This window comes from Haliotis rubra, unplaced genomic scaffold, assembly GCF_003918875.1.
Source record: "Haliotis rubra isolate DU_JTF1 unplaced genomic scaffold, ASM391887v1 Scf305, whole genome shotgun sequence".
Taxonomy (NCBI): domain Eukaryota; kingdom Metazoa; phylum Mollusca; class Gastropoda; order Lepetellida; family Haliotidae; genus Haliotis; species Haliotis rubra.
This window is the reverse complement of record NW_025766975.1, coordinates 349,616-363,543: the sequence shown is the minus strand read 5'-3', so window position 1 is coordinate 363,543 and position 13,928 is coordinate 349,616. Positions and strand designations below refer to the sequence as shown.

At 39.3% G+C, this 13,928-nt stretch overlaps 1 protein-coding gene across 1 annotated transcript; it reads right to left on the bottom strand.

Moving 5' to 3' along the window:
* Window positions 1-608: 608 nt before the first annotated feature.
* On the bottom strand, window positions 609-13,627 carry LOC124282852 (schlafen family member 8-like). The gene is given in 9 exon segments (XM_046718884.1): window positions 609-3,095; window positions 3,098-3,297; window positions 6,506-7,211; window positions 8,492-8,566; window positions 8,569-8,604; window positions 9,428-9,578; window positions 10,234-10,349; window positions 11,942-12,636; window positions 13,209-13,627. Coding segments are annotated over 9 exon segments (2,712 nt in total). The 5' UTR covers window positions 13,238-13,627; the 3' UTR covers window positions 609-2,391.
* Between the last annotated feature and the right edge of the window lie 301 nt (window positions 13,628-13,928).

Genomic DNA, 13,928 nt, shown 5'->3' with positions numbered 1-13,928 from the left:
CGGTGTAATACGCGAGTACCATTTGTTGTTTTTCCTTTTGCATTTTAATACTTTTTTCACACAAAACGGGAAACCAAAAACGTCGAAAGTACATTATGAAATGGGTTAATGTAGAAATTTGGGGCTAATGGAAATTTGTCTGGAATTTGCACTCAAGCCTCTTTCACACGCAACATAAATTTTGTAAAGTAATGATTCGAAGGCTAACTCACCCGAGTGCCGTCACTACACATGCTCATGTCTCCCTCGTTCCTTAGTGCGATGGAAATTGTTTCGGATTTCGTGTCTTATTACAACAGGGCATCAAACAATTACATGGCTGTTTCTCTCAACTTTTTCTACACTTCATGACAAGGTGTGAAATTGTCTGTAAGGACCAAAAATAACCTTCATGCCATATAAAACGAATATTTTGCTTTCGATTTTATGTATATTTTGCAGCAAATGAACTTATTAACTGGTTTCACATATTGTTAGGTTGGGTTCAAGGTGTACAGAGCGCGCACCTCAACAGTCTCTCACAAGCATGATAAGTGATGGGCGCTTTTAAACCCTGAGCTGATTAATTGCAGTATCTAAAAATATCAACAAACAACAAAAGTGAATAATTCATTCCATATGTATATTTATTTAAAATCTATAAATAAAACAATAACATAAGATAGGTATGATATTATGGTGTGCACATCAACATTATACCTGGTATATAAAGTTAAATATTGGCGTAAAGCATTAACAAAAATGTAAAAATGTGAGAAAAGATCAATAAATTTCAACATCACCCTTGGGTCGCTGAGATGCACTAAGACCCCATTTCTGCCCACCCTGCTTTTACTAAAACAGCTTCCTGGTCCTGATCCTTGAGTCTGGGCCCAGCAGATCAAATGGTTGCTTGCTAGTAACCTTGCTTGAAGTTTGTCATCCTCATAGAAAAAAACTCTCTGCAAATATAGTGTGCATGACATCCTCTGCCCTTCAAGGACATCTTTTGGAACTAAACCCAAAGTAGTCGATGTTTCATCTTGGAGACATGTTCTGTTACATGAAAACTGCAAGAAGATTCCAGCTAGTAGGGCGGATAACAGACCAAAATAGGCCGAATCGTTCACTTTGTGATACAAGCACCAAAATTGGCATGATCGCTCACCATGGGCTCCCTGTTCAGAAAATAACGTTGGCCAATCAAAAATTCAAGATGGCCACCATTTTTCAAGATGGACGCCACTGGATATACAAAAATATAATCTTTTTCTTTTAACTATCATTTTTGGCAGATATTTTTCTTCCAGATGTCTAATTCTACTTTAATTTAGCTTGCAGAACCATGTTTTAATGGAAAAAAGACAAATAATAAATTATATGGGTGGTTTTATCTGAATATGGTAAGATCAATTTACGATTTTGTCATTTTTTTCATATCTAAAAGCTAAAATTGCCCCATTGCATGGAAACACAACAGTGCTCAGACTAGCGTTATGCGCTGCAGTCTTATCGGTAGTACTTTACGAGTTCATGTGTGATCAACTTGATATAGATTTCAAAGCAGTCAAGTTTTACACCAACAGCAAGGTTGTACTTGGATACATCCGCAACGAAATGAATCATTTCTGCACTTATGTGTCCAATCCCGTTGAGAAAATTAGACGATTATCGTCTCCAGAACAGTGGGGTCAAATCCTGCTGACGCAGCGACAAGAAGCAAAGTTAACGTCGAAGTCAAGGCTAACACTTGGTTGACTGGACCAGATTGAGTGATTGACTCAAGCTGTGATCAATCAGACTTCCCATTAATTGATCCCAGTTCTGACCAGGAGGTGAGACCAGTTATAGTGAAGAAGACAAGTTGTCAACACACACACAAACACAAAGATTCTAAAACAAAAATCTGTGGATGGAATCATCATTTGAGCAAACAAACAAATTGACATTAACTTGAACAAGTGGGTGTTGTTACACACAAAATTCAACAAGAGCAAAACCAAAGTGGAGGCCATGATAGGAACCCTGGCAAGATCAGGTCCTCAAGACCCACTGAGTGAGTGGGTGGAAGAGTGGGTTTGGGTGGGTGAGTGAGTGAGTGGGTGGTGGGCTTAGGTGTGTGTGGGGGAGTGAGTGAGTGAGTGAGGTTTTATGAAACTTTGTGGGGAATCGAACCCAGGTCTTCATGGTGATGAGTAAATGCTTTAACCACCAGGCTACTCTACCACCCCATATAAGAAGAAAAAATGTGGATTGGATGGTCAGAAAGTGTGACTATGGCATGGATAATATTACTCATGCTTTCTGTCACTATTTTTTGTAATCCAGACAGTGAAATCCTGAAATATTCCTACCTGCAGTACTAAACAAATTGCATTCACGGACTCTCTCCAACCATGTGTCATCTATATACTATGCTTGAAGTTTTTTCAAGATCTCATCAGAGGTCGTAATGATAACAAGCCCTTGCTTGGCTCGCGGTGTGGCAAGGTTGACGATGAACTTGTTGATATCTGCATGCTCCTCATTGATGTGTGGGTCCAGACCAATGACAACAGGTTTGTCTAACCCACTGAATCTACGAACAGTGTCAACTGTCACCCCACCCATACTCCCTCTCCCAAGCTCCTCCTTGCCACAGTCCTTATCACCCCCAACCCCACTCTTGACCCTCTCCAAATTATCCTCTACACCCTTCTCCCTCCCCACTTCTCGAACCATGTCATCAAGTTTGTCCTTGAAATGGCCTTTCACCTTCTCAGCATCCATCTTTTTCCCCAGTAGAATGGCCATGTCCTCTAATTTGACTCCGTCCTCTGCACATGTCCTCATGACCTTCATCAGAGTGTCCTCAACTGAGGACTTTTCACACTTAATGATACTCACCCCAGGACCAGAGGTATCACTGTGCCCAAGTTGGGGAGAATCTTTCATGTAAATGTCGTCTTCACTTGGCTCATTCAGCCTCATGAACTTTGAAGCATATTCATATATTTCTTTCGAGTTTCTGGAAATCTCACTTAACATGTAATTATTTTTCCCAATGAGCCCAGGTAAACCTGCTTTAAACTTGTGAACTTTTTGAGCATAATCCATGAACACCCAAAAATAACCCTAATGTGGTCCAGTTCGTCATGGAAATTGTTCCTAGCCAAACTTTGAGCCAATGAATACCAGTCCCCATCTCGGTCCTTGAAGTTCTGTGCCTCGTCCACCACAACATTGCATACAGAAAAGAACCGGTCTTTGAATTCTCCTGGGTCTCGAGCAATGTCCATCATCTCTCGCCTCGTCACAACATCACACAGGTTAAAGGACCTGAAGCACCCACAGTAATGGAAATAAATACATTTAAACTCTTTTAACAAATCTGTGAGATAACAATGAATTCAATACTATTTGTTTCACGGACGTAAAAACCTAGTCTGTCATACAGGCCCTAAGACTAATACATCCAAGAAAGCCCATGCAAGTCTAGAATATGTGGCAAGTCTAGATTTCCAGTTTCATTCTGAAAAATGTCTCATGGCTCTTTATTATTATTATTTAATTTTTTCTTATCAAGAATTGGGTTTTTTCTGTAAAATATGTTCAAATCTGAGACTAGTTGTTAGTCTAGTAAAACCCATGCAGACTGTTATCTATGTTTTATTTTATTAATGTCGTATGTCTGAACTCTACAAACACAAAACATGTTGAAGGGAAGTGTTTTAAAAATTTACAGCAGCAATAATAACTTCACAGACTTCATATTCAAATACAAACACAAAAGATTAATTACCGACTTAAAACAGTACGATTGGAATACATTAAATTTGAATTTTTCTGAACCAGGAATAAACCATATAAATTCAACCCCTCTCTCCCCCATAGTCATTGTCTCTGCAATGTCTGTAGAATCACAATGTGTTTCCTAGGACTGTGTATTGGCAAATAAATCGTATTGCAATATATTGTGATTCAGGTACCTGTATTACGATACGTATTGCTGTATATTGGGAGCTTAAGCGTTTAACAGTAAGTGCCACTAATTGTATATGTCGATCCTATTTTCTACATTCTAAGTCCCTAAACAAATATGCTATGGTTCTCAGAGCTCCAGATAAGATTTAGCTCATGTGGGTACTGTACCCACTGTATTTTTTTGGAGTGTGTATTATGAATGTTGAGTGGGTATTTCATTTTCCGTTACCCACTGCTTTCAAATATGTGCGTATTTCAGTCATTTTACTCACCTAAGTATTACGTCATTGAGTAAGTTTACTAAGCAGGTATGTTCTGCCTTATGTCATACCTAATCAAAACCAACTTAAATATAATGGAAATGATTTCATAAAAAATCACTCATCCTATACTGACAGTACAACACCTGTCCTATACTAACAGTACAACTTGATAGCAATCGATGTCTTTGTCATTACGCGAGCGATTTTTATAAATATATTCCGTGCGCATTCGTTTAAAACTTTTTGCGTATCTAACATTTTAAATGCGTAATTAGTCCACAACAATTATTTTTCAATGCGTAATTGGAAATTTTCTATGCGTATTTTACCCGGATACGCAGCTTATCTGGGCCTCTGGTTCTGATATCAGCAAACTCAAAATTAGGTTGCATAGTCAGAGATTTTATTATCTTTATTATACAATTCATTGTATTACAGTATTCCATTTCGTCATAATCATGAAGGAAAACATTCATTGTGAATGAAAGTCTGTGTGGATTTCAATTTAAACCACAAAGATAATTGCAGAAGCTTCAAATATGCTCTTTACCTAATATACCGTTCTCCAAAAAAGTATTGCAATACATATCGTTTGAAAAGCGTATTGCGATATACCGATATACTGGTAATACCATGCAGTCCTATTGTTTCCTCTTTTTGTCCGGAGAGAGTTCCTTACATACCAACCACCTATTTTTGTGATGAGCAAGCACTGTAGTTTAGTCTATAGTTTATAGTTAAAAATTAGGTTGGGGTACGTAAGGAACTCTTACCTTTTGTCCATATGTTGAAATAGAGTGAGTGAGTGAGTTCAGTTTTACGCCGCTTTTAACAATATTCCAGCTATATCACGGCGGGGGACACCAGAAATGGGCTTCTCACATTGTACTCATGTGGGGAATCGAACCTGGGTCTTCGGCGTGACGAGCGAACGCTTTAACCACTAGGCTACCCCACCGCCCCGTTGAAATAGAGGGTTTACATAGCAGGGCTCAAACTCAGGAAATGAAACTCCCTTGGACCTGGTGCAACCTTAGGTTATTACCTTCCTGCACCTCACAAAACAGGTTGCACATGCCGCTCAGTATACAGTTATATACAATGCTTGAGTTTAGGTACTGATGATTTAGTATATAATTATAAGTTAATCTGGGTTTGATGTTATCATCTCATCTTACTTCATAAAATTTTATGACATGAACAGTAAGTGTCAGAGGCCCAGATAAGCTGCGAATCCGGGTAAAATACGCATAGAAAATTTCAATTTACGCGTTGAAAAATAATTGTTGCATACCAATTACGCATTTAAAATGTTAGATGTGCAAAAAGTTTAAAACAAATGCATACGGAATATATTTATAAAAATTTCTTGCATAATGAAAAAGACATCGATTGCTATCAAGTTGTACTGTTAGTATAGGATGAGTGATTTTTTATGAAATCATTTCCATTATATTTAAGTTAGTTTTGATTAGGTATGACATAAGGCAGAACATACCTGTTTAGTAAACTTACTCAATGACATAATACTTAGGTGATTAAAATGACTGAAATAAGCACATATTTGAAAGCAGTGGGTAACGGAAAATGAAATACCCACTCAACATTCATAATACCCACTCTCAAAAAATACAGTGGGTACAGTACCCACATGAGCTAAATCTTATCTGGAGCTCTGAGTGTCATTCAATCACTGCCTGTATAGTCGCTGCTACAAGTCAGTTACTCATCATTCTGTTTCCCAGCTGAAGTCTGTGTTCTTTGAACAACAGGATAATAACAGGGTGCAAGTTGGTATAAACACTAAGATAGATATTGCAGTTTCAAGTTGGACCAGTGCATGTTCTAAATGCTTAAATCCAGCCCTCATAGTCTACCTCATTGTAATTAAACATGCATGACTTAAGTGTATCACTTCTGTCTACAGTTATGAAATACACAATGCCATTTTAGAAAGTGGTCAAATGTAACATATGTTATATTTGGGATTACACTTTCTCAGTAAAGTACAGATCCTAGTATTTTTGGGGGGGACTCAACCCACAAAAAGTACTAGAATCTGTACCTTACTGAGAAAGTGTAATCCCAAATATAACATATGTAACATCTGTCTACAGTTGACATACAGAGATAATTTCAACAGTTTGCTCACAAAAATGTTGTGCTTCCATCTTACATTTTTAAAGTATTTTGAATGAAACATGACAATAAATCCATCACGTCCTAAAATAACAAAACATACATGGGATCTCTTATTGCATACAGATGTGGGATATTCAAATGTATATTTGCATACTTACGAAACATATGAGCACAACAGTTCATTCTCCGCAATATAGAGAATGTTCGCGTATCCACGACGACGAAGTTCTCTGATCATCTGCAGAGCCACAACCGTCTTCCCTGCTCCTGGAGGACCGTGTACCCACAATTCCCTGGTGAACTGGTGCAGACACAGCAGCTCAAACTGATCGCACGTCAACAGGAAGTAGTAATCCTCCTGGCCAGTCTCAGCTTCATGAGGCTTGTAGGCTGCCATGGCAACAATCAAAGATGTCAAGATCGGGTCCATCTTCACTGCATGGAAGGTAGATGGATACAAGGACTTTTGTAAGTCCGTCTGAATATCTTGGAGGAAGACTGGATTGTCGATGTCGACAACATGAACACAGATGCCAAATCTCTCAGAACATCCGCCTTTATGAACTAAATCATTCTTCAAAGACTCGGCAACAACCTGGCAGCGGTTGAAGTAACGAGACCTATCTCGGGGCAGATCTTCAGCCACACAGAACAACTGAGGGCCACAGGATTGACTGAGTACAAGAATGTCTGCAACAAAGTCAGAGCTATATTCCATATCATTTCCAATACCGAATGTGTGTAAGGCCAGAGCCAGATGAGGTTCAGCTGAAAATGTTGCCAGGATGTCTTTAATGGCAGCCTTGACTCTTGATCCGACTGTTTTCTCAAAATGCTTGGGATAAAGATTGGATCCTGTCCTCACTGAAACAGTAATTATCCAAACTGATGGCCTTATATAAATGCACCCTTAATTATCCAACCTACTACATCCTTTGAAAGTCACGCTTGTGTGGTAGCCTGAGATAACTAAATTGAGAACCAGTGATGGCAGTCGTCATCGACTGGTACATCTTGAATTTTGCTTAAAAAATATATGCATTAAACATTTCTGTCTTCTTCAAACAGAACTACCGTAGCCTCAAACTTCAAGAACTATTGAAATGTCTCCACCGGGTTTCCATGATTAATTTTGACATTTTCTACTACTTAATTTTCTTTTTAACTATAGGCTAAGAGCTTAAATCAGCCAGAAGACTTAGGAGATTATCTTATTGAATACACCCTCGATAATCTCCAGGGTATACGTCCCGATAAATCTTCACTATACCCTGATGTATTTATTACCTCCCTTGGCTGGCTTATTATCCAATCAGGTGTCTACGCTGGGAAGCTGAGCGTACCAATCACAACTCACTTTCGCTTTTTAAATTATCTAACCAATTAAACTTGGCAACACAACTGATGAAGAGGTACTCTGAAGGAGGTAGCAGAAGTTCTTGCATATATATTTTTTTAAAGTTTCAGACCTGTCTATTTGTCTGTATGATTTCCCCCAATATCTGAGTCGCACTGCGAACAAACTTTCGCGGCTGCGGACGCTATCTTAGTTGACACTGGCAAGCTTGGTTGGAACAGCGACTTAGCTGATTGGCTACTGTGAGAATGCGGAGAGCCAGCAAAGGGAGGTAATAAAATTATCGGGCCGAGCCATAGATGCATCCAGGGTACTTGTGGAGATTTATCGGAACATATACACAATTGGGATGCAGTGACATGAATAACCAAGTATGACCATTTGATCCTCTTAGGGATCATTCATAATTTTTGGCTTGGGGGTGTTGATGATGATATTTATGGAGAAGCATGTACAATGTGAGCACCCCCTCCCCTAAAATAAATTATGTACAAAATTAATTACCCCCCTGCATATCATGTACAAAACAAATGACCCCCTCCCTTTCCCATGATTTTTAAGCATAATTATTTAACATTTCTATGTACAAAATTGCTGAACCCCACACACACCCCACACACACCCACACACCCTGTACACGTGTACAACTGACCCCCTCCCCCCAGAACAAAATGGGTGACCCCCTCAAAATCACCATCACCCCCTCCAGCCATAAATTACGAACGGTCCCTTATGACTAGCATGGGCTGCTGAAGACTTCCGGCAAGTTGCTACAGAGAAAACCTACAGCTCAACACCTTCTCCTTGACTCCAGGTATGGTGTGAGGGAGCCCAAACACCAGCCGTGATCTGGGGGTGTGGAGGGCAGCTTCATGAACCGACTGTGCAGCTCCGGCTTGTCTGTACAGAGACAAAATCCTTTAGTCTTTTTATCCACTGGACATATCTACAGAATCAAACACATTGGACCGCATACATCACTTTATCACATAAAGCTGGTATCAGACAAGTTATATACAGACTCACAAGCAAACTGTTACCTTCTTTCATTTTGTTGATGTGTGACTGATGTTTGACAGCCAAGGTTTACAAAAATACAATGTTTATTCCTAAAAGAAGTTCTTTGCCATCACAAAACACAGTCATGTGAAAATCTCTATGTATGACGGGATTAAATATGTGTGGGGGAAAATAGCTAAAAAAGAAGTATTCATAAAATCAAAATGAGTGCGTGCCTTTAGTTTTACCAATTTGCGCAGCACTCAGCAATATTCCTGCTATATGGCAGCAGTCTGTAAATAATCGAGTCTGGATCAGACAATCCAGTGACCAACATCATAAGCATCGCTCTACGTAATTGGGATACATGTGTCGACCTATTCAGCAAGCCTGATCACCCGATCCCGTTAGTCGCTTCTTTCAGTTACTGAAGATCAATTCTAACCCGGATCTTCACGGGTATATCAAAATGAACAGACATTCAAGGGAATATGTGAATTTTAGGCATTTAATAATATCAGAGTACAAAGAAATTAATGGGCATAAGTATTCACTAGAATGGCCATATTCAAGTCCTACATGCACCCCAACTCATTCAAGAACTGTCTCTTAATGCACACACAGTATATGAGTGTCAGTGTAGTGCTATCACTAATTTAACATACATTCAGTGATAATGAACAGAAATCATCACAATCAAGTAAATACTAAGGGAGATAATTACCCCTGACTTGATTCAGTACAGCAAGTTTCCACTGGCTGTAAGTGAAAGCCTTGACTTGGCCGGACTGATCCAGGTAGTAGCTCTCTGGGCAGGAAGTAAACACCCCACCTCGAAACTTGCACACAGATATCACCACCACTACACGACGCTCCTGGAATTACATCATTTCAAATATCTACTATTAAAGTTTATTTGGATATTTATTTCTTCCACCCAGGAATATTCCTGATACTAGTGTATGACAGCATTCTGGACCAGACAATCAAGTGATCAGTATTATGAAGCAATGATCCATGCCATCAAGTTACAAGGACATGCTATCAACAAGGTGACCAAACCTGACCCCACGATCCATCTGGCCAACTCTTACAACCAGCACAGGTTGCTGAGTTTTTCTTGCATCATTTGACAATTTAACATAAGTAAGTCACTAAGGTAACGTTAGTGCAATGTTAAAGAATGGGAGTTAAGGTTAACCTTAGTAAAGGTTGCTTTGTGAGTGAGTGAGTGAGTTTATTTTCACACCACACTCAGCAATATTCCAGCCATATGGCAGCGGTCTGTAAATAATCGAGTCTAGACCAGACAATCCAGTGATCAACAGCATGAGCGTCGATCTGCACAATTGGGATACGATGACATGTGTCAACCAAGTCAGTGAGCCTGACCACCCAATCCTGTTGGTCGCCTCTTACAACAAGCATGGGTTACTGAAGATCAATATTCTAAGCCGGACCTTCACGGGTATTTGCTTTGTGAATTAGCCCCAGTATGATATGATTCCTGGGTGAACTACCCTCACTCACCCTGGCACTACAGCCATCTATGTTGTGGAATGTAATATCCCAGTGTCGGCCGCGTTCTGCCACAAACCCCTCTTCCCCCCAGATCACACTTGTCATCTTCCTGTTTATCTTCTCCACTGAAACAACATTAAAATATCCCTGAATTGCCTAAATTGATCATAAAGATCTGACATAGTGCCATAAGGATGAGGTGTTATTCGTTCTTTTAATTTGACATTCGTAAACTTTTCATACCACCTTGTCAAACTATGAAATATACTACCCAAGTGCTCCATGTACCATTCATTATATATACATAGAGAACAGTTTCATTTGCAAGCTGAATTCAGTGACTTTAACAGGGCACCAGACAAGGGCCGTATCGGCGTATGAACGGATAGAAAATACGCACGATACAGTAGGAAATAATTTAGAAAACGTAGCAGATACACACCACAGCAATGGTGTATGGTCTTAAAATCATTTACAGACGTATTTATCTGAAAAAAGTATTGTTTTATTGTTTTTTTACCTGTTTACACAAGAGTAGCAATGTTGTGGTGCATATATGAAACAAAACACAAGATCACATACTCCATTAAATTCCATTCAGTACTCTAAATGTACTCTTAAGTTTTTCCAGTACTCCTATATTTAAAAAATAAGGAGTACGTAATCCTGATGTTGACAAATTATCTGGAGCCCTGCTTTAAACATGAAGCTATCCTGAGTCCTGATTTAATGGTTTCATTCAATGTAGGGGCAGGCCTTCTCTTTTATCAGTAATTGAGCTAGGAAACATGTCAATATTTTGTCTAACACTGATGTTGGTAACTGATAGTGATTCCAAGGCAATTAACAGGCTTATGAAGCAAGTATTTTGCATTTATACATTCATTAACCCAACAAAATATTACCCAGCCCACAACGGTCTGTTATGAATACACAATGCTTTTTAGAAAGTCATCAAAAATAAAACATGTTCTATTTGGGATTACACTTTCTAAAGAAAGTATTCAGGAGAGCTTTCTGAGAATGAGTCCGATCAAGGATTTGAATCCACACTCTAAGGCCCCCAAAAATATGTCCATTTCCGGTAACCCGACAGACCCTATCCTTACAAACCCACCCACCCCCACCTCCGAACTAAATCTTTTTTAACCAAGTCAAAATCATGACTGGAGTGCATTTCAACTCATCATTTTCATCCAAATTAAGTATGATATTTTCATGTTTTTCAGTGTACGTAGGGTTAAAACGGATTGCACTGAATTGGCATAATGGGCTCTCACTGACAAAACCTGCAAATAGATAACATAAATAATGATTTGATATAGAAATCTTTCAATGTTTCATCAGAAGGCATTGTCACTACATGATATGGTACTCTTGAAGACCTTCTCAGGTGCCCACCTGGTGCTACTAAAAAAAAAAAGGTAAAAAAAAGAAACATAAAACCGACCAACCTACCCTATTTTTAAAAAGCGTATCATAGGAAACAGACATTATTTTTTTTTTGGGGGGCCCTAAGAGAGGCACCAAATCAGCCAGCACACAGTCCACAGACACCAAGGCTTTCACAAAAATGAAAATACAATATTTTTTCTTGTGTACCACAGACTGTTGTTACTTGTTGCATTATTGAGCTGAAATGATGTCAGAGATTTGTAATGTTTGAGATCAGTTTCAACCAACTGCACCACCTGTTACATTATTCAACAAACATCACCTGTCTTTGCTTGTTCTTCCTCTGTCAGTGCTTCTCCTAATACTGTGGCAGATGTATCTTCAATCCCAAAATAGATATGACCCCCTTGATGGTTGCCAAATGCAGATATATACTTGGTACAGTAATACCGAATCTTATCCGGCATGGACTTCGCATTCGAGTCTCTCCCCGACGTCAGCATCTTGAACTGGATCTGCTTCCCTTCTTGCTTCAATGTGTCCTCGGTCTTTTTCCACTGAAATGAGCTTGGGATTGGAGGAAGAGTTGCCAAATATCCTACCTCTCCAGTATTAGAAAGAATCTTGACTGCTGATTGATATGAAACCTCGTGTGTGGCAGTGTCAGTAGGAAGTCGGCAGTGGTAATTTATTGTACACAGGTGTTCAGCTGTCTTCACAAAGAGGTACAGATCCTTGTCATCATAGTTACCGATGAGATCAAAGTAGTTGCATATATCATCACCAGAAAGGATGTCAGCGATGTTGCTCTCGATCCCACTCCACCAAGTGTCAAGGTCTTTCGGTTGGATCCGTCGATCATGGTCCAAGTTCTTCATGTGGAGTAGGCCTCCAGCTGAGTTGAGAAGTGCACAGGCACACTGCATTACGATCTGGTTCCCATGCTCGTGGATGCGTCGTGATATGTGAACAGAACAGTGAAGAACCGTCTCGCCATATCTGTCCAACATGGCAGTGCTGGGAAAGAAAGAGAGAACTTTGATTTTGTTTCATTTAAGATTTACAAACTACTATAGTGAACAATCATCAGTCTCTGAGTGTTGTGAAATGTGGAATGAACAGTGCAGAACCGTCTTGCCATATCATCCAACATGGCAGTGCAAAGAAAGAAAGGGAGAACTTTGATTTTGTTTCATTTAAGATAGTATCAGCAGGATTTACAATTTACAGTAGTAAAAATTCATCGGTCTCTGAGTGTCGTGATATGTGGACAGAAAGTTCTGAACCGTCTAGCCATATCTGTCCAACATGGCAGTGTTAGGGGAAAATGTGACAGAACTTTGATTTCGCTTTATTCAAGATAGTATCACCAGGATATATAAATTACTGAAGTAAACAATCATAAGTCTCTGAACGTAATGTCATGTGGAATGAACCGTCTCCCATATCTGTCCAACATGGCAGTACTCCGAAAGAAAGAGACAGAACTGTGATTTTGTTTCATTTGAGACAGTATCTAATGATTTACAAATTTAATGTAATAAAAAATCATCCAGTGTAGAAAAATCTACACATGAAGAGTAACTTACACATCTCGTGATGTAAGAATGTTGTTCATCTTCAAAGTTAAAGCGCTGTTTGCCCATACCACTCTCAGTAATGGTGTACATGTATCTGGAATATATGTTAGAAGAATCTTCAGCTTTGTGTGAGTGCCTCAGTAAGTAACTCACTAATCAGCTGCGCCATGGTAACATACTATTGTATACTCTTATGTTACAATTTGTAATATGTAATCTGATGGTTGGATAGGGGGTCGACTATCGCTTGTAAATTCATAAAGTTCAACTTCAACGTTCATCAAGCAGAGTATCGAGGGTGTAAAATGTGTAAGATACACATAAAACTAACTGTCACTTGCAGAATACAGATAAATATTGCAATATACTAGGAGGAAAACACCATGTTCTCGTAAATTACCATTTCCTGCAATAGATCATGGTTCGAAAACTCCTGACAATGTTTAGCAACAAATTAAGAGTATAACACGCGAGTCCCGTCAGGCAGTATGGAGTCTTAACAACTCTTTACAGCAATGCATGAACACATATCCTGTTCAGAGTTCTTACTCGCCCATTTACTCGTAACCACCATCCTGGTTCCCGGGCCTCTCATTGGTTTGTATACAAACCAATGAGAGGCCGGGGAACCAGGATGTCGTAACCACTTTCAACCGGGTGCACAGACATGTGCAGAGAGACCTTTGGCCTCGGTCTTGTACACCGGATACAGTGTCTTTTTAAGACGCC